Source organism: Hyperolius riggenbachi, chromosome 8 (genome assembly GCF_040937935.1).
Source record: "Hyperolius riggenbachi isolate aHypRig1 chromosome 8, aHypRig1.pri, whole genome shotgun sequence".
Lineage (NCBI taxonomy): Eukaryota > Metazoa > Chordata > Amphibia > Anura > Hyperoliidae > Hyperolius > Hyperolius riggenbachi.
In genome coordinates, this window is record NC_090653.1 from 18,150,834 (window position 1) to 18,175,034 (window position 24,201).

At 47.7% G+C, this 24,201-nt stretch overlaps 2 protein-coding genes across 23 annotated transcripts in view; both read left to right on the top strand.

Moving 5' to 3' along the window:
• The window catches only part of POF1B (POF1B actin binding protein), a 176,527-nt gene that overhangs the window by 8,490 nt on the left and 143,836 nt on the right, over positions 1 to 24,201 (top strand). For all 21 annotated transcript variants that reach the window (XM_068250017.1, XM_068250039.1, XM_068250019.1 and 18 more), the window contains exon 2: positions 13,613 to 13,842. In XM_068250017.1, coding sequence (XP_068106118.1) covers positions 13,651 to 13,842 — 192 coding nt within the window. In that variant the 5' untranslated portion in view covers positions 13,613 to 13,650. The remainder of the gene's footprint in view (positions 1 to 13,612; positions 13,843 to 24,201) is intronic.
• On the top strand, positions 4,777 to 12,533 carry LOC137528029 (uncharacterized). Of its 2 annotated transcripts, XM_068249251.1 has the most exons (6): positions 4,777 to 5,205; positions 7,543 to 7,734; positions 7,817 to 7,876; positions 9,805 to 9,870; positions 9,994 to 10,021; positions 12,302 to 12,401. In XM_068249251.1, exons 1-6 carry the CDS (start codon positions 4,923 to 4,925, stop codon positions 12,324 to 12,326), a joined length of 654 nt encoding a protein of 217 aa, XP_068105352.1. In that variant the 5' UTR covers positions 4,777 to 4,922; the 3' UTR covers positions 12,327 to 12,401. The 2 variants fall into 2 exon arrangements, with proteins under 2 accessions (XP_068105352.1, XP_068105351.1); XM_068249250.1 differs by lacking the exon at positions 9,994 to 10,021 and having other exon boundaries at positions 12,302 to 12,533.

Sequence of the window (24,201 nt, forward strand, 5' to 3'; positions counted from 1 at the left end):
AGAAAAGATATCAGCATTGTCTCCCGTGTGTGTTATAAGTCAGGGCACAGTGTGATTACATCATATATACAGCTGCAGAGTAATCACCAGCAATATAAACAGTCTCCTAACAGCAGCACAATATAAGAAATGACTATAAAATGCTGTGCAGTATAGAGACACCTCCAACCGTAACCCGTGCATATTATAATAATAATAATAATAATAATAATAATAATAATAATAGCAATTATTCATCATAATGGTTACATTTAAATATAATAATTGATGAAGATAATGCTTTATTTAAACAAAAAAAATAGTTTCATAATAGCGCCACAGAACATGCTGACGCTATGTAAATTAATAGTAATAAATTTGTATAAAAACGTTTTTTTGTTTTTGTTTTTTTTTATAATTCGTTTTATAAACAAAAAAAGCTAAAATATATTTCTTTCTTTCTTTCTTTCTTTCTTTCTTTCTTTCTTTCTTTCTTTCTGCTCATCATCATTTTAATATTTTTTTTGTTATACCAAAAAATACCAGGAGCGTAAGGATTGCTTTAAGAGCATGTTCACCCCTCCCCCTCCATACCTTTTGAAATCTGGGCTAGCGTACTTTCTATGCAGACAGGAGCTGCCACACCGATCGCCAACCTGCCTGGGCATCCTATACTACAAATTGTAAATTCCAGTCTGCTGACTGTTAGTGTATGGCAGAGGTCATTGCTCTCCATCCCCCCCCACCCCTTAAATTTTGTAGGCCTGGTTCACACTATACATGTTGAAAAATGTGTAGGAAATTTTATACATTTATAGAAAAGGTCGCTCAAAACTTTTGGGGAATGTGACTCTCAAGTGCATGCAAAATTGCAGTGCACTTTTACGAAATTGCGTACTGCGGCAAACATGAACGAGGGACTTTAGAAAACATTACTTTTCAAATGCCGTTACGAATCGCAGACCATACGTATTGCTGAAAAGTGGACAGCAGGACATATTGACGGTTCTGTCAGAGTTCTGCTTACTGTAAGTGACAACAAAATAGGAGAAAAGCGATTTATGGCTCATTTTACTCTGCAAGAAACATACTTCTTTTTATTTGTATTATTATTATTATTATTTAGTATTTATATAGCACCGACATATTACGCAGCGCTGTACAGTATATATATATATATATATATATATATATATATATATATATATATATATATATATATATATATATATATATATATAGTCTTGTCACTAACTGTCCCTCAAAGGAGCTCACAATCTAATCCCTTCCATTGCCATATGTCTATATTATGAAGTGCAAGTACTGTAGTCTAGGGCCAATTTTAGGGGGAGCCAATTAACTTATCCGTATGTTTTTGGAATGTGGGAGGAAACCGGAGTACCCGGAGGAAACCCACGCAGACACGGAGAGAACATACAAACTCTTTATCCAGATAGTGCCCTGGCTGGGATTCGAACCAGGGACCCAGCGCTGCAAGGCGAGAGAGCTAACCACTACGCCACCATGCTGCCCAAATGTGTTTACACGTTTTGTATGTGTTTACACGTATTTTAAATGTGACAATTTTCGGGATAGAGGTCCTTTAAGCTGTGTCTGTGGTTGATACTTGTACTGTGCAGAGTTCTATAAATCATCATTAGTAATAATACTAGGGCCGTCGTACATCTGTTTTGTATGATCTCTGTTCAGCAGCATGGAAGGAGAATGACAGGAGACCGTGTCTGCACCGTGTTTGATCGAGGTATGACTGCGATAGTCGGTGATGACAGAGCAGCGTGGAGCGATTTGGCACGATCTGCTGAGTAGAAATTGTTGCAACCGGTTTATTTTGCCCGGGGGTAGGAGGAGCTGACGGGACTTGCACAAAGCCACGCTGAGATGATATTTAATTAAAAGCTGTTTCCCCTCCTGTTAGGTGCAGAGCCATGTGCGACACCCTCTACGCTGGGGGCGGAGCCATTGGGGCCTGGCACTAACAATGCAATGCAGTTTAATTGGCGCCAAGTGTATGTGACAGCGTCATCATTAAATCATGCCTTCCTGGCACAGGATACAACTATATAATCCCAACTATAGGTCTGGTCTCGGCCTACGCTGTCCTAATGGCTTGCATAGTGGCAAAGTCGTTATGTAGAGCGGTGAACTTGGCTCAGGTCACTGTTGAAGTTAAAGGGAACCTAAACTGAGAAGGATGTGGATTTTTCCATTTAAAATAATACCAGTTGCCCAACTCCCCTGCTGAGCCTATGTCTCTAATACTTTTAGCCACAGCCCCTGAACAAGCATGCAGATCAGGTGCTCTGACTGAAGTCAGACTGGATTAGCTGCATGCTTGTTTCTGGCACGTGGTTCAGCCACTACTGCAGCCAGAGAGATCAGCAGGACTGCTAGGCAAGTGGTATTTTTTAAAAGGAAACGTCCATTTCCCTCTCAGGTTAGGTTCCCTTTAAGGATTGCTTTATATCTTTCCTTGGGTTATGTGCAGTCAGGGGCAGGCCGAGGCATAGGCAAGAGAGGCTCCAGCCTCAGGGAGCAGTGTAGGAGGGGGCACACAACTCACTCAACTATCATTCCCCTATTGTGTTTGAAGCAGAAATAAATAAGAAAAGTGGATACATGGCAATGACTGCAAGCCAGATAACTAGAGATTAAGGTGTTTGGGGCCCTGGGGCACCTCTTAGTCTAATAGCAATCAGTGTGTGACGGCTGGGGTGGCAGGGATGGAGGGGTGCACTTTGGTGTCTCAGCCTTGGGTGTTGGAGGACCTTGTCCCGGCTCTGTGTGCAGGCAAAACACAGCTGTTTTGTGGTGTTCCTCAAGGCCTGTACTCACTATCCGATAGAGGCAATTTTTTTGCCGAGCAGTGACTTTTTTTTTTTCCAGTGATCTGTGCGATGTGGGTAGAGGCGCCTAATCACATGAATGACTTTTGGCGCCAACGACTGACACAATGGTTCGGATCTTTAAGATCCCCAACGACTCCCGCACAAAGTACCGCAATCCTCTGACCTCTCGTTCGCGCCCATCGTGTGAAGTCGCGTGTTCCTGCGGTTAGGAGGACAGATCGGGGAGCCTTGTTAAGGTGCGTACAGACATACGAGTACGATCGTTTGTTCTTAACGATGAACGATGTTAAAGGCGATATCGGCCGATGATCGTTTGAAGAAAGGCTGCTTTGAACATCTTTCGTGCACGAACGATCTTGGAACGAGCGTTGCGTGAGCAACAGGATATGACATAACCTACATGGGTCATTCAGAAATATAGTGAACGATCATATCGTTATAAGGAAACTACGTTTATATTTTTAGACAATGGATCAAAGGAAATGACGTGAATTAATGGTCAAGAAGTCTAGTAGAATTTAGGAAGTGACGTACTAGTCGGCCGATCGTTAAGTAACGAACGACCATGATTAGTTGATTACAGGAAATGACATAACGATCCTTATAAAAACGAAGTTTTGTAAGCAACAGGCTGTTGGCACAGTGTTGTAGGTGGATACCACGTTTCTGTACGTTCGTTTGAAAACGTACTTTTCTTTCAGTGAAGACTGGTTTGGCCATGGCTTGTCATTTATTCTAGGCGAAAGAGAGCTGCTGTTGCTTTCTTTTTTTTGCTTATTGAGAGTCGAGCAGAATCTTAACTTGTTCCTTCAAAAGAAGAAAGGCCGTGTTTGGATGAAAAGCTGGCTTGAAAAACGTGATCTTCTGTCTCATGACAACTTGGTCCATGAACTGCGCCTTACTTCCCCGGAGGATTTCGAGAATTCTTTGAGGATGCTTGATGCTGCATTTGATTTCCTCTTATCCGTAGTGACCGCAGACCTACAAAAATGTGACACCTGCATGCGCAAGAGCATTACACCGCATCAGCGTTTGTGTACCACTGTTACAATACTTGGCCACTGGAAGGTCGTTACAAGATTTAAAATTCACGTTGGCATTTCAGCACAGTCCCTCGGAACCATCATTCCAGAAACCTGCCAGGCTTTAACTGATGGTTTGAAAGACCAATATTTTAAGGTCAGTTGGTGAAAAGTTATGTTACTAATTTATTTATTTTTTAATCCATACTATTTGAATTTTTGTTATGCTAATAATGGTGTTCTATTTTTTATGTGTATTAATTGGTTTTATTTTCTGTTCACAGTTTCCACAAAACTAAGAGGAGTGGATGTTAATTGGCGACACGTTTTTTGATTTATGGGATTTTCCAAACAAGAAGTATATATTTTTTTTTTTTTCCCCAGAGTAAAATGAGCCATAAATTACTTTTCTCCTATGTTGCTGTCACTTACAGTAGGTAGTAGAAATCTGACAGAAGTGACAGGTTTTGGACTAGTCCATCTCTTCATGGGGGATTCTCAGCAAGGCTTTTATTCTTTATAAAGATATTCCCTAAAAAGGGTTTAAACAATGATGCTGGCCAGCTTCCCTGCTCGCTACACAGTTTTTTGGCAGTTGGACAGAGCAACTTCCATTCACTAAGTGCTTTTGAAAATAAATATATCCCTGAGAATCCCCTATAAAGAGATAGACTAGCCCAAAACCTGTCACCTACTGTAAGTTACACAATTCTGATTTTCATTATAAACACAATTTTGACCCTATTGGAGACTTAATAAAATATACCTACTGTAAGTGACAGCAACATAGGAGAAAAGTAATTTATGGCTCATTTTACTCTGGAAAAAAACATACTTCTTATTTGTATATGTTTGCACATATATTACATTTTACAGTTTTTCGCTGTAGTGCCCCTTTAAATCCCTTTCATCATGTGTGGTTAGTGGAACGTCCTGTTCTGCAAAACACACTTTCTTAGTGAACGTACGTTCGTTCGTTCCTAGGGTGTTGTCCCTTTCCTGTTATGTCATCATTTCCTATGCTTCCTGCAAAGACGACATTCTGAGCACAATCATGTCAAGACTGAGCTGCCACAGCCAGCGTGCTGCAGCCATGTCCAGGGAGGAGATGACAGAGATGGTCCGTATCCTGGACAAGAAGGACTATGATGGGAGGAAGCAGGTATACAAACAGCCAGTGATTCGGAAAAACTACATACTTGATAGAGTCATCTCATCCCTGGAGGATAAATATCATGTGCAACGCACAAAAAACCAACTCCAGCGCAGATGGTCTGATCTCAAATTGAGGGAGGAAAATGTCCTTGAGCAGATACGCACAAAAATAAGAAAACAAAGTAAGTTTTTATATATAATATTGTCTTTCATGTTAGGTTATGCAGTTTTGTTCTACTTGAAAACTTGAATACAAAAATCACGTTGCGCATGGATTTAAAGTGGAGCCGAGATGAACTTTTACTTATTGCATAATTGTGTTCCTTTCCTATTGTTTATAGGGCATTCCTCAAGCCAAATACTTTTTTGTTTTTGTTTTAATACTCTAATTCCCTATAAACTAAATAAGCCCCACCCACAGTTTTCATAGAGCCTTGGCAGTAGCAAGGACTCATGGGAGCTCAGTCTGGGCAGGAGGAGGGGGAGGTATTACTAGCCAGAGATTTCAGAGGCAGAGGGGAGGAGGGAGGAAGAGGAGGGATTAGGTTTTTTTCAGTCTGAGTGCTGAAGATGCAGATCAGCCTGCCTCTGTGTAATGTTTACAAACAACATGGCTGCTGTCATTGTATCACAGGAAGAAATAATCATATTCTATTAAAGCTGTATGCAGACTGATTTGCTGTACCATCTAAACTGTACATAAGATATATAGACAAGTTACTTGTTAGTTTTTTTTTATCTCGGATCCGCTTTAAGGTTACAAGGAGGTGAGATAGCTGACACGGTTGTAATGGTGTTTTCAAAACACATTCTGATATAGTATGTTATACCTGTACCCCTGTCCGGCAGCAAAACTAGTGGGAAATAGGTGCAGATTGGTTGATGAACCTGCAGATACAGCCTATCAAAAATGCTGAATGACTAATAAACTGAGAGGGATATAGAGGTTTGGTTGGTATGCATAGCAGGTGAGTGGCCGTCCTGCTGGTCTCTAGCTGCAGTAGTGACTGAATCGCAGACCTGAAACAAGCATGCAGCTAATAATGCAGTGTGACTTCAGTCAGAGCACCTGATCTGCATGCTTGTTCAGGGCCTGTGTTTTAAAGGAGAACTGTAGTGAGAGTTATATGGAGGCTGCCATATTTGTTTCCATTTCAAGGAATACCAGTTGCCTGGCTATGCTGCTGATCCTCTGCCTCTAATACTTTCAGCCATAGGCCCTGAACAAGTATGCAGCAGATCAGGTGTTACTGACAATTTTAACAGACATGACAAGATTAGCTGCATGCTTGTTTCTGGTGTGATTCAGCCACTACTTACCAGTTACCAGGACTGCCAGGTAACTGGTATTGCTTAAAAGGAAAGAAATATGGCAGCTTCGTATACCTCTCACTACAGTTCTCCTTTAAAGCAGTATAGACACTGGATTAGCAGGACAGTCAGCCAGGTGCTATATTTTATTTTATTTTTAATTAAACATCCATTTCATTGACCGTTTAGGTTGCCTTAAAGAACGCAAGCTGCATTCTGTGTCCAAATGTTATGTCAGTTTCATTGCAATAGGAGATCATAATGAACTACACATAAGTAGACATATGCAGGTCCTATGAAAAAAAATGTCATGACTCCAAAAAAACTAAACACCATTGATAACTAAAGAAAACAATAAGAAACTGCACCGCAAGTGTGCAAAATGACCCAGCTGTCACTTCTTCCTTACTTCCTTGCCATTAATACTTACTTACAGGCAGGGGCGTAACAAGGTCCCACCGGGCCCCCCTGCAGAAATACTGAGCGCCCCTCCCCCCCCCCCCCCTCTGGGGCCGGCTTGGGGCTGTTTTGGTTGGCTGGAAGGGTCGCAGCCATGCTGCACTTCGGCGGGGAGGGGGGACGCCCCTCCCTCAAGCTCTTTCCTCTAACTACGGTGCTAACTTTGCATGTACTAACTACGGTTTATACAGGCAGTCGCGTCAGACACTAGAGAGAGAAACGTCAACGCTGGAGCGCATGGAAGGTATGTATCTACTGCTGCCCCACCGCCTGCATACACAAACTATTCAACGCTGGAGGGGAGCGCAGATGAAAGAGCCCGAGGTGAGGGGTCCCCTCCCCCGCTGAAGGGCAGCATGGCTTTCCCCTCATGCTGCGACCCCCTCCAGCCACCCTGAGCAGGGGGGCCCGCGGGGGCAGGGGCTGCAGGCCCTATTGTTACGCCAGTGCTTACAGGTGCTCCTTCGTATTAGGTGGCCATAGGTAACCTAATTATTACGTTGACCGTGCCATGACAGAGGAAAGCTCTCATCAGTGGAATGGCAGCACTCGGGTAAGTCAATTCTCATTTACTCAGTGCTCAGCATAGGGAAGAAAGTAGAGAAGTGGTGTGGGGGAGAAGTGGCCTTTCTAGTATGACGTGCCTGTAGTGTCTTATTGTAAATTCGCTCCTTGAAAAAACTAGTTTATATATGGAATTTTTTTTTTTTCGGGCTTCATGATCTGCTTGTATTCTTATCCTATCACAGAAAAGAAAGATCGTAAAAGACGAGAGCGAGAAAGACAGAGGCAGCTAGAGGAGGACGTTCTTAATGAGGAGGAAGACAACACTGCAACGGCGGATGGCGGAAATGTAAACGCCACCGTTGTGAAGGACAATGCTGGAGAAGAGGAGGTTGCTGGTTATCCAGATGAGCCAGACCAGGATATACTTGCAGTAGGTTAGTATACATACCTTTCATGTTGTTTAAATTGATCATAAACAGTAGTTAATACACAATGTACATTTGTGTTTTTTCACAGATGCAGTGGCAGATGTGAGCCAGGAAGATCGTCTGGAACTTCGTGATCTACAGCAACCTGGTGAGCATATGGATGTAGTTACCTGTACTCCAATTAATGTCTTCAAAAGGTGTTGCGTTTAAACAATATTTTGGGCTTGATTCACAAAAGGGTGCTAACATAGTTAGCATGCCTTAAAGCTTTCAACGTGCTAACTAGGGTGCTAAGTAGTTAGCACATGCAAACTTAGCACCGTAGTTAGCACCTGCAAACTACTTAGCACTGTAGTTAGTAGATGCAAACCTCGCACCGTATTTAGCACATGCAAACTACTTATCACCGTATTTAGTACATGCAAACTACTTAGCACTGTAGTTAGTATATGCAAACTACTTAGCACCGTAGTTAGCACATGCAAACTACTTAGCACCGTATTTAGCACATGCAAACTACTTAGCACCGTAGTTAGTACATGCAATCTACTTAGCACCGTAGTTAGCACCTGCAAACTACTTAGCACTGTAGTTAGTACATGCAAACTACTTAGCACTGTAGTTAGTACATGCAAACTACTTAGCACTGTAGTTAGTACATGCAAACTACTTAGCACTGTAGTTAGTATATGCAAACTACTTAGCACCGTAGTTAGCACATGCAAACTACTTAGCACCGTATTTAGCACATGCAAACTACTTAGCACCGTAGTTAGTACATGCAATCTACTTAGCACCGTAGTTAGCACCTGCAAACTACTTAGCACTGTAGTTAGTACATGCAAACTACTTAGCACTGTAGTTAGTACATGCAAACTACTTAGCACTGTAGTTAGCACCTGCAAACTACTTAGCACTGTAGTTAGTACATGCAAACTACTTAGCACTGTAGTTAGTACATGCAAACTACTTAGCACTGTAGTTAGTACATGCAAACTACTTAGCACTGTAGTTAGTACATGCAAACTACTTAGCACTGTAGTTAGTACATGCAAACTACTTAGCACTGTAGTTAGTACATGCAAACTACTTAGCACTGTAGTTAGTACATGCAAACTACTTAGCACTGTAGTTAGTACATGCAAACTACTTAGCACTGTAGTTAGTACATGCAATCTACTTAGCACCGTAGTTAGCGCCTGCAAACTACTTAGCACTGTAGTTAGTACATGCAAACATAGCACCGTATTTAGCACATGCAAACTACTTAGCACTGTAGTTAGTACATGCAAACTACTTAGCACTGTAGTTAGTACATGCAAACTACTTAGCACTGTAGTTAGCACATGCAAACTACTTAGCACTGTAGTTAGTACATGCACACTACTTAGCACTGTAGTTAGTACATGCACACTACTTAGCACCGTAGTTAGTACATGCACACTACTTAGCACCGTAGTTAGTACATGCACACTACTTAGCACCGTAGTTAGTACATTAGCACCGTAGTTAGCACATGCACCCTAATTAGCACGTGCAGAGCATGTTGGCACATGCAAAGTGCCTTTTCACTGGCGTGCTAACACTTAGCACCCTTTAGTGAATCAAGGCCATTGTGTTGTGCCAAATATCACACCTTATCAAAGTTAATACCCCTTATCCGAGTAGCATTGCGAATGCAACAACCTTATTACGCATGGTCATTGGCAATAGCAGTAGTGCTGGCGTTTGTCCCTGCGGGTATGTAGCACATGCTGTGCTACTCTGATAAGGCGTGTTAACTTTGATAAGGTGTGATATCTTGGAAAAGGTGTCATTGTTCAAACAACGGTTTTGTCCATGAACACCTTTCTGTGGTTGCATACATATGCAGACATGGATAACCATTTGCTCAATAAAGATAAATCCAATGCTGGTGGCCTACCTTACTTTGATTTAAGAAAACAACATAATAAGAACTTCACAAATACACTAAACACGAGGAATGTCAAGTGCTGCCAATATCAAACCTAGTTCACACCCACACACTCTCTACTCCTACTTACAGAATGACCAATGCATGCTTTATAATTGTAGGCTTCATAATACTGGTGCCGGTCCCCAACCAAGATGTTGGACAACCACAAACAGAGGCCAGTGAGGGTGAGTGTACACAGTGTGGCTTATAGGATTCAACAGTACTTGTTTAAATATTATAGGCATAACATCTGATTACTGCTTATTGTCTGTCCTTTCAAAAAAACACGATGACAAATCTGTCAGCAGAGCTGACAAGGACACAGAAAACTTCTAAGTAAGTACAAGAAAAAAATAAATAAACATTATGTAAAGCATGAGCACGGTTTAAGGCATTCCCAAACTATTCACACTTCCTCACTTTCATATACCTGAAGTGACATGTGACATGATGAGCTAGACATGGGTATGTACAGTGCCTAGCACACAAATAACTAGGCTGTGTTACTTTTTTTTTCTTTCTCTGCCTGAAAGAGTTAAATATCAGGTATCACTGGCGTAGCTATGGAGCTCGGGGCCCCGGTGCGAGTTTTACATTGGGGCCCCCCAAGCACTCTTCACGTAACACTTGATACGGCACGCCAAAACCTGCCAAAGGTCATCTACAGTATTAGAGGTACAAGAAGGAGATGGGGAACAGTGTGTTAATGATTACTACCATTCAAACATCTATAGAAGTGATTATTACCAGCACAGGACCAATAAACAGCTTATACTTTGGTTTAGGAAGGGCCCCATGGGGCCCCCTCTGGCCCAAGGGCCCCGATGCGGTCGCTACCTCTGCAACCCCTATTCCTACGCCCCTGTCAGGTATGTAAGAGGCTGACTCAGACAGGAAGTGACTACAGTGTGACCCTCACTGATAAGAAATTCCAACTATAAAACCCTTTCCTAGCAGAAAATGGCTTCTGCGAGCAGGAAAGAGATAAAAAGGGGAATTTCTTATCAGTGAGGGTCACACTGTAGTCACTTCCTGTCTGAGTCAGGACCGAGTCAGCCACTTACATACCTGATATTTAACTCTTTCATGCAGAGAAAGAAAAAAAGGACCACAGCCTAGTTATTGGTGTGCTAAGCACTGTACATACCCATGTCTATCTCATCATGTCACATGTCACTTCGGGTATCCTTTAAGGTGACCTTGGTGTCTGGTCATTGGTGCATGCTCCAACTAGCATGTTTGTGTCAAAACTTCATGTCTGTGTACACTAGTAGCACTTTTTTGTGGCTTTGTTGGTACTCATGAATGTTGCATGCATGCACCAAACACAATTTAAGAGGTATAACGTTCCAAATAAAATACATTGTTCAATAAAATGAAAAGCAGTATTATGTACACACTTTTTGAGATATCAACCGTAAGCAAGAGGAACTTCAGGATGAGGAGATAGCAGGACCGAGTACTCTCCATGAACCAAGGGAGACCATCTCCATAGGTAAATATAAATGACAATGCATATAGTTAAAAAAAATTAATAATAAATTATGCACACATTATTACATGCATGGGATCTATATCCTACAGGCCCTTGATCATGGCAAAATTAAAAATGCACAAGACTACACCTCTCCCTCCATGCACATACAAACCCCTGCAAAACAGACATTGCTTGGAATGCTGACAGCTGTAACCTCATTTACACACCACTGTGCAGCAGGGAAGGGAGGAGGAGGTCACATGGGGAGGGCATGGGCCTACAGCGCCTTATGGTTAAGTCAGACCTGGCCTTTATGTAATAAATAGCTTCCTTGAACAATACATTTCTTATTAAAGAAACCCTGTAACGAAGAAAACCTCCCCTGGGGGGTACTCACCTCTGGTGGGGGAAGCCTCCGGATCCTATTGAGGCTTCCCCCGTCCTCCTCGGTCCCACGGCGGCGGAAATCCTCCCAGAACGGTGGCGATGTAAATATTTAACTTTCCAGCTCCAGCGCAGGCGCAGTATCGGCTCTCCGCTCGGAGATAGGCGGAAATAGCCGATGTCCGTCAGGCTGCTCTACTGCGCAGGTGCAAGTCGCCTGCGCAGTAGAGCAGACCCGACGGAGATCGGCTATTTTCGCCTATCTCAGTGCTGAGAGCCACAACAGCGCCCCCGCTGGTGCCAGGAAAGGTAAATAAATCAGCACTTGTCAGGCTTGTCGAAGGAGGATTCCGGGACACTTCAGGGGACCCAGCGCTGGATTGCCTGCAGCTACAGAGGAGGGGGAAGCCTCATCGGGACACTAAGGCTTCCCCCTCCCGAGGTGGGTACCCCCCCAGAGGAACTTTTTTTTTGTTACAGGTTCTCTGTAAGGTTTTAAGCCACATTCTGTCTATATTATATGCTCCTTCCTTTCTATAGTACACACTATTTGTTCCTCATATGCCTCTTGTCCATCAGCTGCAACAAGACTTTGCCTTCAGCACCCGCCCATAAATATCATTATACTTCCAGGAAAAGGGGTACAGGGTTTATCACTTTCAGTATCATTATGTACAAAACATTGTTTCATACAATTTAAGAGCATGAAGTTCAAAATGGTCACTGAATGAAAAATGTTTTACTACTTTTTACAGACAAACAAGAAGTACAAGCAATTAGAGATCAGATAGAGGACGCCTACAGTAACATAGAGGTGATGACATGTAATATGTGGGCATCCATGTCTAAGTATCAGGAGGAGCTGAAGCATCTGCAACAACAAGTGGACTTCATTTTTAAACTTTAATGTCCTGATAACTCATGACAAGTTTTCTTAAAAAAAAATAAAATAAATAAAATTGTGTACACAACCATTTTTCTAGTAAATCAGAGAATAAATTTATATTTACATTATAAATATATATTTTTAGGTTATTCATTTGATAAGGTGTGTGTGTGTGTGTGTGTGTGTACAGTGTGTGTGTGTGTGTGTGTGTGTGTGTACAGTGTGTAGTGTGTGTACAGTGTGTGTGTGTGTGTGTACAGTGTGTGTGTGTGTGTGTACATTGTGTGTACAGTGTGTGTGTGTGTGTACAGTGTGTGTGTGTGTGTGTACAGTGTGTGTGTGTACAGTGTGTGTGTACAGTGTGTGTGTGTGTGTGTGTGTGTGTGTGTGTGTGTGTGTGTTTGTTTTCAAACACAAGTGTCCAAAAGAGCTGTTTGAGCACGTGCAAGCCTTCGAAAACGAACGATCCAAAACCGATCGTTATACAGACATTACTTTTTGAACGATGGCCGTTGGAAATGATCTGGCACAATGGATCGTTTTTTACCAACGACCTATCTCGTTCGTCGGTCGCTTTAATGGTCGTTTGTACACTTTTTTTTTTGAACGATCGTCGGATGACGCTGTTGGTAACGATCGTTTCCAACGACTATAATCTAATGTTTGTATGCACCTTTAGGTGGGAGGGGTTCTCCCGATCCTATATTATTCCAGGTGTTCACAGTGTTCGGGGTTTAGTCAAGGACACCTGATGTGAGAGGGATATGGAGGCTGACATATTTATTTCCTTTTTAGCAATGCAGATTGCCTGGCGGTCCTGCTGATACTCGACCTTTAAGGTCCATACCCACCAATCGATTTTTCCCATACAATCTTCTCGGAGGAAGGTTTGTTGTTTTTTTTTTTTGGGGGGGTTCAGTGATCTTGTGCAACATTGTTTATTTAAAGTTTAAGTTCGCCGATTGCGCATGATGATCTTTTGCTTTGAACGACCGCTATGACTGATCCAATCGTGGGTGATTGTTCTAATCTCAATTGACCACCGCACTAATTCCCGCAATCATTTTATTGCGGAAGATGGATTAGGGAATGATTGTTAAATGGAGTCACGGTTTAACTCTTCACTGATTGGTTAGACTTGTCTGGATTTCCTCGTTTAATGAACGTTCTCTGATTGCAGGTTTTGGTCATTGTGTGGACTGTGCGGTCACTGGTGAGATGTCCACCTCTGGGTACTGGATGGCGGAGAATGGAAGCCCTACGGACAGGGACAACGTTTTCATCGAACGGGTGAAGACCTACAGTCCCATCACCAAGACGGTACAAGTCCTGGACAGCCCGGGGCCCATGTCTCCTGCCTCGCCTGGATATCAGTCCGTGATGTGGGCCCCGGAGCCACAGATCATCCAGGTAAGAGATCATCGATTGGATCCAGATTGTCAAACCCAACGTGTTTTGGAACTGAACTATTTCTGTGGCAAGGAAACCTTTGGGAGGGTGTGCTTGCCTGCAGCTGTGCACCTGCTACAGACTGTAGTTTCCTGTGAACCGGTTACAGACTGAATTATGTCAATCATAGTTCCTTGAGCTTTAAGTCCCGCCTCCTCATGTAGTAATGTTATTTTTCTACCGTAATACTGGTATGCTGGGAAATATAGTCGGGTGTCTATTCTCCTTCCTACTTTGGGCTTTACATGGTCGCTCTTGATTGTCCTGCCCAGCGGCTGCATCCATGGGGGAGACGAGGAGAACTGCAGTGGAGTTTGGACCATCACTTTGCTTCTATACTGTACACTGTTCATTTTGACTTATCCTGATTACAGTTAGCGATTGCCTTGGGGCAACGTTTGTCAGTCTCTAGTTGGCAAGTATGGTGACCAGGCACACCTTGCAGTTTCTGTTTGTTTGGAATATGAACAGGAAATGCCACCTTGAATGGTTTTACTTCCTGGTCACGTTGATGATTTTGGTATCAGTCTACCAGATTGTTTGTGGGGAAGGGGGGGGGGGGTTTATCTGTGTTTTGAGAGCCTAACCAGATAATCGATGGAGTTCCATAAAGTAGGAGCAGCCCTAGAGAAGACTTGGAGCCAGCCATGAGGCGTGGATATGGAGGAAGTTATTAGAATAACATTCACAGAAAATAAGTAGGACGGAAGCTGTGGACAGATGAGGAGTGGTGGGAGGAGCCAGATTGACAGAGAGGAGCAGCAGATGAGGAGTGGTGGCAGGTGACACTGTAGGGATCTGCAAAGAAAATCTGTGGTTTAGGTGTGGTGGGCAGAGCCAGATTTGTAGAAAGGTGAAGCAAATTAGTGATAGGAGGGGCCTTTGCAAGAATTTGCAGAAGAGTGGTGGGAGGAGCCAGATTTGAGAGATTAGCAGGAGATGAGGAGCCTTTGAAGGAATGTGCAGACAATAGCCTTATATGGGTAGGAGGAGCTTGTACAGGTGTGTATGGAGAGAAGCAGCAGATCCGTGGTAGGAGAAGCCAGCTTTGCAAAGAGGAGCAGCAGATGAGTGATGGGAGGAGTTAGATTTGCAGAATATGAGTGGTGGAAGAGCCAAGTCTGCAGAGAGGAGCAGCAGATGAGTAGTGAGAGTAGCCTGTGTAGGCATGTACAGTAGTGTTGTCCGGATCATGAACGATTCAGATCTTTGATCCGAATCTCTTTTGTGAGTCGAATCATCCGGATCATCAAAATGAACGATTCTGATCACAAAGGGGGCGGGGCCAGGAGTGACACGCCCCACTCTCAGCGGGCAGCGGGGTCCTGGAAGCAGAGCAGAGATGGATCGCTCTGTTGGATGGGAGGCAGCCTTGCACAGGGACAGGTAGATGAGAGAGAGGGGACATGGGTGCCACTGCCAGATATGTGTAGAGCACACCTACTGGCTGCAATGTGCTGCTGATTTTAGGCTGTCTGTTCCGTAGTGCAGTGCTGCATAGTGAACAAATGGGAAACTTGGCTCAGAAGCACAGCTCAGTAACTTTGCAGACAGCGTGCTGGGCTAGAATGACAAGGCAGGCACTGTGATTGCAGTGCAATGTGATCCTCCTGCACTGTTCTAAACAGCTGCACTTCACTTCTCCCTAAATTTATGATGTGTTCGAGGTGAGAAAAGGGGAATGCTTTCCTTCACTGTGAGACATTTGCATTCAGAGTATACAGATGCACATATAGGTGAAATATATTTAAAGCTATTGTATGATTGCAACATGTGGGTAATGTGTGCAAAAAAACATTTCTGCTCTCTGCTCACCCCTCTTCGCCCACCTCCACCCTTCTCTGTCCACTCCCTGCCTTTCTCTGTCCACCATTCCTCCTTCTCTGTCTGTCCATCCCCTTCTCTGTCCACTGCAGGGAAAGTCCTGTCCTGCTAGTCATTTCACCCCCGAATGCTTCCCTAGTAAAATGATTTGATCTTTCAATGATCCGATTCGAATCATCCGAATCATTGAAAAGATCCGAACTTCCCATCTCTAATGTACAGAGAGTGGAGCACAAGATGAGGGGTGGTAGGAGGAGCAGCAGGTAAGTGGGAGGGGCCTATACAGGGATGTGCAGGGAGGACCAGCAGATAAATGGTGGGAGAGGCCAGATTTGCATAGTGGAGCAGCAGATGACTGGTGGGAGGAGCCAGTGTAGAGATCTGCACAGAGGAGCAGATGAGGAGTGGGAGGAGCCTGATGTTCAGAGAGGAGCAGCAGATGAGTGATGTCATGGCTGCCAGTTCTATCGCTATGAGGTTGGATGTTTTTTACATGTGAATTAATTTATTTTGTTTATTGTATTTGCTGCTGCTATCTCCTCTTTGGGCCGGAGTTATGGTTTCTCGGCTTCCATTTTAAGCCTAAACTTTGCAGTAAAGTTGATGCCATTTAGTGGTCAACTCGCTTGTAGTTGTTTTTCCAGTTTATTTTTCCCTGATTGAGTCTCGTGGAAAAAACATCAGAGTAAATAAATCTGCTGGAGTAATCTTCTCTCTGTTCTTGCTAAATATGAGACATCTGCTGGGAATGTCTCATCCGGGGAGAGGAGATCTATCTATCTATCTATTCTTTTCTGTTTCTGTCTATTTGCGGTCATGCATTGCTCAGCTGCCACGCCCTCCCTGTCCTTCCACCCCGCAGACTGACCGAGGGGGCTGCGCCTTCCTCCTGCTACAGACGCTGCACGTCAGATTGTCCTGCTGCTCCTTCATGTCCCCTCCTGCACGTGCTCTGCTCCCCTCCCTCCTGCACGTGCTCTGCTCCCCTCCCTCCTGCACGTGCTCTGCTCCCCTCCCTCCTGCACTTGCTCTGCTCCCCTCCTGCATACGCTCTACACCCCTGTCCCCTCCTGCACGCGCTCTGCACCCCTCCTGCACGAGCTCTGCACCCCTCTCCCCTCCTGCACGTGCTCTGCTCCCCTCCCTCCTGCACGTGCTCTGCTTCCCATTAGGCACCCTTCTCCCCTCTTGCACACGCTCTGCACCCCTCCTGCACGCACTCGGCATCCCTCTCCTCTCCTGCACCCCTCTCCCCGGTGTCATTCTTCTCCTACACGCCTCAACCCTACTGTACACATTCTGCACCCCTCCTGCACATGGACTGCAAACCAGCCTTTCGGCTTCTCCCTGCACCCAAATGCAACGTACAGATCTGTACGTGCGCCCCACTGTCACTCTGCTCTGGCTTTTGCATGTTTTAAAAGGGTGTTTGACAGCCTCATTCTCTCAGTCCTCCAGGCTCGCCACACGCAGATCAGCCCAGGGATACAGGCGTGCAGTGTGCGATCTCTGGCCTCGCCGGTTGGGGTGGAGTTTGGCTGCTACTCTCTATTGTATATGACCTAAATCGCTGCATTATACAAATGTTTATTTCCCTGATAAGTCTTGGCTGCCACATCAAAGTCCACCCAGACTGCCGAGATTTCTCTCGCTGCAATCATAGTCTGGTGGCCGCCGCCCGTTCAACGCACACGCCTTTCTGCAGAATACAGTCTGCACAGCTGCCAACATGGTAAAGGACTTCCGTGGATGCACTGCGATCTGCGATTGACAGAATACAAGGTCCAATTCTCCCAGCATCCCCTAAAACTGAGCTTTTCTTAAAGAGGAAGTCTAACCCAGGACTGAGCTTCATCCCAATCAGTAGCTGATACCCCCTTTCCCATGAGAAATCTTTTCCTTTTCTTGAATAGATCATCAGGGGGCGCTGTATGGCTGATATTGTGTTGAAACCCCTCCCACAGTGTGATGTCAGGGCCATGGTCCTGACAGTTTGCGGTCTGTGAATCTTGTTGCATTGTGGGAAATAATGGCTTTTTCCAACTGCCAAGCAAGTAGTATCTCCCTCTGTGCATAGAACTCTCAGTAACGAACATTCCGTACAGATCACCTGGCAGAACTAAAGATGTCACCACCAGGGATACATTTCAGAATGTAAATCAGGGAGAGGAAAGATTTTACAATGGGCAAACACTGACTAAATCTATAAATGAGTACTGGTTGTGACTTTAATTACCCAGATACTAATTAACATATCCTTAATCTTGGCTTGCTATGACCTATACTGCCCCCTGGCAGCTGATACAGATACTGCAGTCACCTAGATATTATTTCATACATTAGCCTCAATTCACTAAGCTTATCTCCTGTCTTTAATAACTCTTCTAGAGTTGTTACCATGGTGAAAAGGCATGTAGTATTCAGGAAACATTTTACCTCAGGCAAGCCTAAAGTTAACTCTTCTGTCTTTAAGTTAACTCTTTAATCCTTAAAATAACTCCAGAGTTAAAGACGGGCTGTTCATTAACTGCGTGTGAAAATAACTACAGAGGAGGTAACTTAACTACAGAAGAGGTAACGTAAGGAATGAAGAGATAAGATATCTCTCTCACTGTGTGGAGGTAAGTTTTCTCTTGCCTTATTATCTCCAGCATGATCTTAGTGAATTGAGGCCATTGTTATGGTCTGATAACCGAGGCTGCCCTCTAGCTGCAACTACAAATACAGCAACTAATTCACAGATGTACATCTCTTAACACCCTTCATCATAATCAGATCCGATAGGAACCAGGATGCCCTCTAGCGGCAGATGCTGCAACTGCACGGCAACTTATTCACTCACCTGACAGCCCTCACCTCTTTATGACCTGATATGGCCCACTCTGAAGGAGCAGGGAGGGGTGACGCCTGTCTGGAGGAGCAGGGAGGGGTGACACCTGTCTGGAGGAGCAGGGAGGGGATGGCGCCTGTCTGGAGGAGCAGGGAAGGGTGGCGCCCTGTCTGGAGGAGCAGGGAGGGGATGGCGCCTGTCTGGAGGAGCAGGGAGGGGATGGCGCCTGTCTGGAGGAGCAGGGAGGGGTGACACCTGTCTGGAGGAGCAGGGAGGGGATGGCACCTGTCTGGAGGAGCAGGGAGGGGATGGCGCCTGTCTGGAGGAGCAGGGAGGGGATGGCGCCTGTCTGGAGGAGCAGGGAGGGGTGACACCTGTCTGGAGGAGCAGGGAGGGGTGACACCTACCTGTCTGGAGGAGCAGGGAGGGGATGGAGCCTGTCTGGAGGAGCAGGGAGGGGTGACACATGTCTGGAGGAGCAGGGAGGGGTGACACCTACCTGTCTGGAGGAGCAGGGAGGGGTGGCGCCCTGTCTGGAGGAGCAGGGAGGGGTGGCGCCCTGTCTGGAGGAGCAAGGAGGGGTGGCGCCCTGTCTGGAGGAGCAGGGAGGGGATGGCGCCTGTCTGGAGGAGCAGGGAGGGGTGACTCCTGTCTGGAGGAGCAGGGAGGGGATGGCGCCTGTCTGGAGGAGCAGGGAGGGGTGGTGCCCTGTCTGGAGGAGCAGGGAGGGGGTGGCGCCCTGTCTGGAGGAGCAGGGAGGGGGTGGCGCCCTGTCTGGAGGAGCAGGGAGGGGTGGCGCCCTGTCTGGAGGAGCAGGGAGGGGGGACACCTGTCTGGAGGAGCAGGGAGGGGATGGCGCCTGTCTGGAGGAGCAGGGAGGGGTGGTGCCCTGTCTGGAGGAGCAGGGAGGGGATGGCGCCTGTCTGGAGGAGCAGGGAAGGGTGGCGCCCTGTCTGGAGGAGCAGGGAGGGGATGGCACCTGTCTGGAGGAGCAGGGAGGGGATGGCGCCTGTCTGGAGGAGCAGGGAGGGGATGGCGCCTGTCTGGAGGAGCAGGGAGGGGTGGTGCCCTGTCTGGAGGAGCAGGGAGGGGTGGTGCCCTGTCTGGAGGAGCAGGGAAGGGTGGACCCCTGTCTGGAGGAGCAGGGAAGGGTGGACCCCTGTCTGGAGGAGCAGGGAAGGGTGGACCCCTGTCTGGAGGAGCAGGGAAGGGTGGACCCCTGTCTGGAGGAGCAGGGAAGGGTGGACCCCTGTCTGGAGGAGCAGGGAAGGGTGGACCCCTGTCTGGAGGAGCAGGGAAGGGTGGACCCCTGTCTGGAGGAGCAGGGAAGGGTGGACCCCTGTCTGGAGGAGCAGGGAAGGGTGGACCCCTGTCTGGAGGAGCAGGGAGGGGTGGACCCCTGTCTGAAGGAGTAAGAAGGGGTGGCGCCCTGTCTGGAGGAGCAGGGAGGGGTGGCGCCCTGTCTGGAGGAGCAGGGAGGGGTGGTGCCCTGTCTGGAGGAGTAAGAAGGGGTGGCACCCTGTCTGGAGGAGCAGGGAGGGGTGGCGCCCTGTCTGGAGGAGCAGGGAGGGGTGGCGCCCTGTTGGAACTATGAGGGTAGTTCCTCAGAATGGTCGTGTTTACAGTGAATTTACCACAATGACAGATGTGACAGTAATGGGTTCTTCTATGTCATCCATGTGTCAGAGCTCTCTCACGGAGAACACTCAGCATATTTACTTTCTGTGACTAGCTGAAATATTTGTTCAGATTTCCTAAGTGGTTTGTTGTAGTCCTCTCTCTTATTCTAGCCCTTATCGGTGAAATCCTTGATTGACAGATATACAGGCAATCGAGACTCGTCCAGACACAACAGAATGGCTGGGCGCTGACTAGAGAGAAATTGCTTATCCTGTTTGATGCAGGATCAAAGAAACAGAGCACAATACTGAGCTATAGACGGCTATTAGCGGGCTTGCCTATCATTTGGATACTGGTTGATAGAATTTTGGCAATACCAGTGTGTGTGTGTGTGTGTGTGTGTGTGTGTGTGTGTGTGTGTGTGTGTGTGTGTGTGTCTGTGTGTACAGTGTGTGTGTCTGTGTGTATGTGTGTGTGTGTATGTGTGTATGTATGTGTGTGTGTGTGTGTGTGTGTGTGTGTGTGTGTGTGTGTGTGTGTGTGTGTGTGTGTGTGTGTGTGTAGTGTGTGTGTCTGTGTGTACAGTGTGTGTGTCTGTGTGTGTGTGTGTGTGTGTGTCTGTGTGTGTGTGTGTGTGTCTGTGTGTGTGTGTGTGTGTGTGTGTGTGTCTGTGTGTGTGTGTGTGTCTGTGTGTGTACAGTGTGTGTGTGTGTCTGTGTGTACAGTGTGTGTGTCTGTGTGTGTGTGTGTGTGTGTGTGTGTGTCTTATTTATCCATTTATTGTTATTTTTTTATTGGGGCCCTTTAAGACCCCTGGACCCCACCTGTGGCCGTTGTAGCCTGAATCCTTGTACACACATTAGATAAAAGTGGTTTGAAATATCTGAACAACAGATTGACAATTGTTGTTAAAGTGGCCACACACCATACAATTTTTCAGGACAACCCATCGTTCTTTATCGAATTGCCATGAAATTGGATCATTTTATTGCATTGTGTGTTTCCGTTTAGAAATGTAACTAAACGATGATTGACCGATATCTGGTATTCTGGTAGATCAAATCAGACAACTATTTTTGCGCAGTCGGCCGGTGTGTACAAGTGCGTGCAGTTTTCGAAAACAACAAATCGTTTGCAATATCTGTGTGTGTGTGGGAACAATATCAGTCAAACTACTTGTGGACTTTTTTGGAATGTGAGAAGAATATTTCACTGAATATATCCTGGTGGTAGAAGCTGAATGTGATCAGCCTCAGCTGGTTAATGTGCATATCCAGGCTGTATTTAGGGAGAGGAGTTCCCCGAGATGAGTCCTGTGATTTTGGGGGGGGGGGGAGGCCCCCCAGGTTGGCGGTACTTGTTGCCCGTGATTGGGCATCGGATGGGTGCCCCCCATGTTGGCAGTGCTTGCTGCCTGTGATCGGTTGTCAGGGATGTGCCCCCCCATATTGGCGGTGCTTGCTGCCTGTCATCGGGTGTCAGAGGTGTGTGCCCCCCATATTGGCGGTACTTGTTGCCTGTGATCGGGTGTCAGGGTTGTGTGCCCCCCAGGTTGGCGGTGCTTGCTGCCTGTGATCGGGTGTCAGAGGTGTGTGCCCCCCCAGGTTGGCAGTGCTTGCTGCCTGTGATCGGGTGTCAGAGGTGTGTGCCCCCCAGGTTGGCGGTGTTTGCTGCCTGTGATCGGGTGTCAGAGGTGTGTGCCCCCCAGGTTGGCAGTGCTTGCTGCCTGTGATCGGGTGTCAGGGTTGTGTGCCCCCCAGGTTGGCAGTGCTTGCTGCCTGTGATCGGGTGTCAGGGTTGTGTGCCCCCCAGGTTGGCAGTGCTTGCTGCCTGTGATCGGGTGTCAGAGGTGTGTGCCCCCCAGGTTGGCGGTGCTTGCTGCCTGTGATCGGGTGTCAGGGTTGTGTGCCCCCCAGGTTGGCAGTGCTTGCTGCCTGTGATCGGGTGTCAGGGTTGTGTGCCCCCCAGGTTGGCGGTGCTTGCTGCCTGTGATCGGGTGTCAGGGTTGTGTGCCCCCCAGGTTGGCGGTGCTTGCTGCCTGTGATCGGGTGTCAGGGTTGTGTGCCCCCCATATTGGCGGTACTTGTTGCCTGTGATCGGGTGTCAGGGTTGTGTGCCCCCCAGGTTGGCAGTGCTTGCTGCCTGTGATCGGGTGTCAGAGGTGTGTGCCCCCCAGGTTGGCGGTGCTTGCTGCCTGTGATCGGGTGTCAGAGGTGTGTGCCCCCCATATTGGCGGTACTTGTTGCCTGTGATCGGGTGTCAGGGTTGTGTGCCCCCCAGGTTGGCAGTGCTTGCTGCCTGTGATCGGGTGTCAGAGGTGTGTGCCCCCCAGGTTGGCGGTGCTTGCTGCCTGTGATCGGGTGTCAGGGATGTGTGCCCCCCAGGTTGGCGGTGCTTGCTGCCTGTGATCGGGTGTCAGGGTTGTGTGCCCCCCAGGTTGGCGGTGCTTGCTGCCTGTGATCGGGTGTCAGAGGTGTGTGCCCCCCATATTGGCGGTACTTGTTGCCTGTGATCGGGTGTCAGGGTTGTGTGCCCCCCAGGTTGGCGGTGCTTGCTGCCTGTGATCGGGTGTCAGAGGTGTGTGCCCCCCCAGGTTGGCAGTGCTTGCTGCCTGTGATCGGGTGTCAGAGGTGTGTGCCCCCCAGGTTGGCGGTGCTTGCTGCCTGTGATCGGGTGTCAGAGGTGTGTGCCCCCCAGGTTGGCAGTGCTTGCTGCCTGTGATCGGGTGTCAGGGTTGTGTGCCCCCCAGGTTGGCAGTGCTTGCTGCCTGTGATCGGGTGTCAGGGTTGTGTGCCCCCCAGGTTGGCAGTGCTTGCTGCCTGTGATCGGGTGTCAGAGGTGTGTGCCCCCCAGGTTGGCGGTGCTTGCTGCCTGTGATCGGGTGTCAGGGATGTGTGCCCCCCAGGTTGGCGGTGCTTGCTGCCTGTGATCGGGTGTCAGGGTTGTGTGCCCCCCAGGTTGGCGGTGCTTGCTGCCTGTGATCGGGTGTCAGAGGTGTGTGCCCCCCATATTGGCGGTACTTGTTGCCTGTGATCGGGTGTCAGAGGTGTGTGCCCCCCAGGTTGGCAGTGCTTGCTGCCTGTGATCGGGTGTCAGAGGTGTGTGCCCCCCAGGTTGGCGGTGCTTGCTGCCTGTGATCGGGTGTCAGAGGTGTGTGCCCCCCAGGTTGGCGGTGCTTGCTGCCTGTGATCGGGTGTCAGGGTTGTGTGCCCCCCAGGTTGGCGGTGCTTGCTGCCTGTGATCGGGTGTCAGGGTTGTGTGCCCCCCAGGTTGGCGGTGCTTGCTGCCTGTGATCGGGTGTCAGGGTTGTGTGCCCCCCATATTGGCGGTACTTGTTGCCTGTGATCGGGTGTCAGGGTTGTGTGCCCCCCAGGTTGGCAGTGCTTGCTGCCTGTGATCGGGTGTCAGAGGTGTGTGCCCCCCAGGTTGGCGGTGCTTGCTGCCTGTGATCGGGTGTCAGAGGTGTGTGCCCCCCATATTGGCGGTACTTGTTGCCTGTGATCGGGTGTCAGGGTTGTGTGCCCCCCAGGTTGGCAGTGCTTGCTGCCTGTGATCGGGTGTCAGAGGTGTGTGCCCCCCAGGTTGGCGGTGCTTGCTGCCTGTGATCGGGTGTCAGGGATGTGTGCCCCCCAGGTTGGCGGTGCTTGCTGCCTGTGATCGGGTGTCAGGGTTGTGTGCCCCCCAGGTTGGCGGTGCTTGCTGCCTGTGATCGGGTGTCAGAGGTGTGTGCCCCCCATATTGGCGGTACTTGTTGCCTGTGATCGGGTGTCAGGGTTGTGTGCCCCCCAGGTTGGCAGTGCTTGCTGCCTGTGATCGGGTGTCAGAGGTGTGTGCCCCCCAGGTTGGCGGTGCTTGCTGCCTGTGATCGGGTGTCAGAGGTGTGTGCCCCCCAGGTTGGCGGTGCTTGCTGCCTGTGATCGGGTGTCAGGGTTGTGTGCCCCCCAGGTTGGCGGTGCTTGCTGCCTGTGATCGGGTGTCAGAGGTGTGTGCCCCCCATATTGGCGGTACTTGTTGCCTGTGATCGGGTGTCAGGGTTGTGTGCCCCC

Bases quoted from the DNA above. Each gene is read 5' to 3' on its own strand.
- LOC137528029 (XM_068249250.1), top strand. From the start codon at position 4,923: ATGTCAAGACTGAGCTGCCACAGCCAGCGTGCTGCAGCCATGTCCAGG. The intron at 7,877-9,804 runs GTGAGCATATGG...TTATAATTGTAG, and splicing joins TCGTGATCTACAGCAACCTG to GCTTCATAATACTGGTGCCG. The intron at 9,871-12,301 runs GTGAGTGTACAC...TACTTTTTACAG, and splicing joins ACAAACAGAGGCCAGTGAGG to ACAAACAAGAAGTACAAGCA.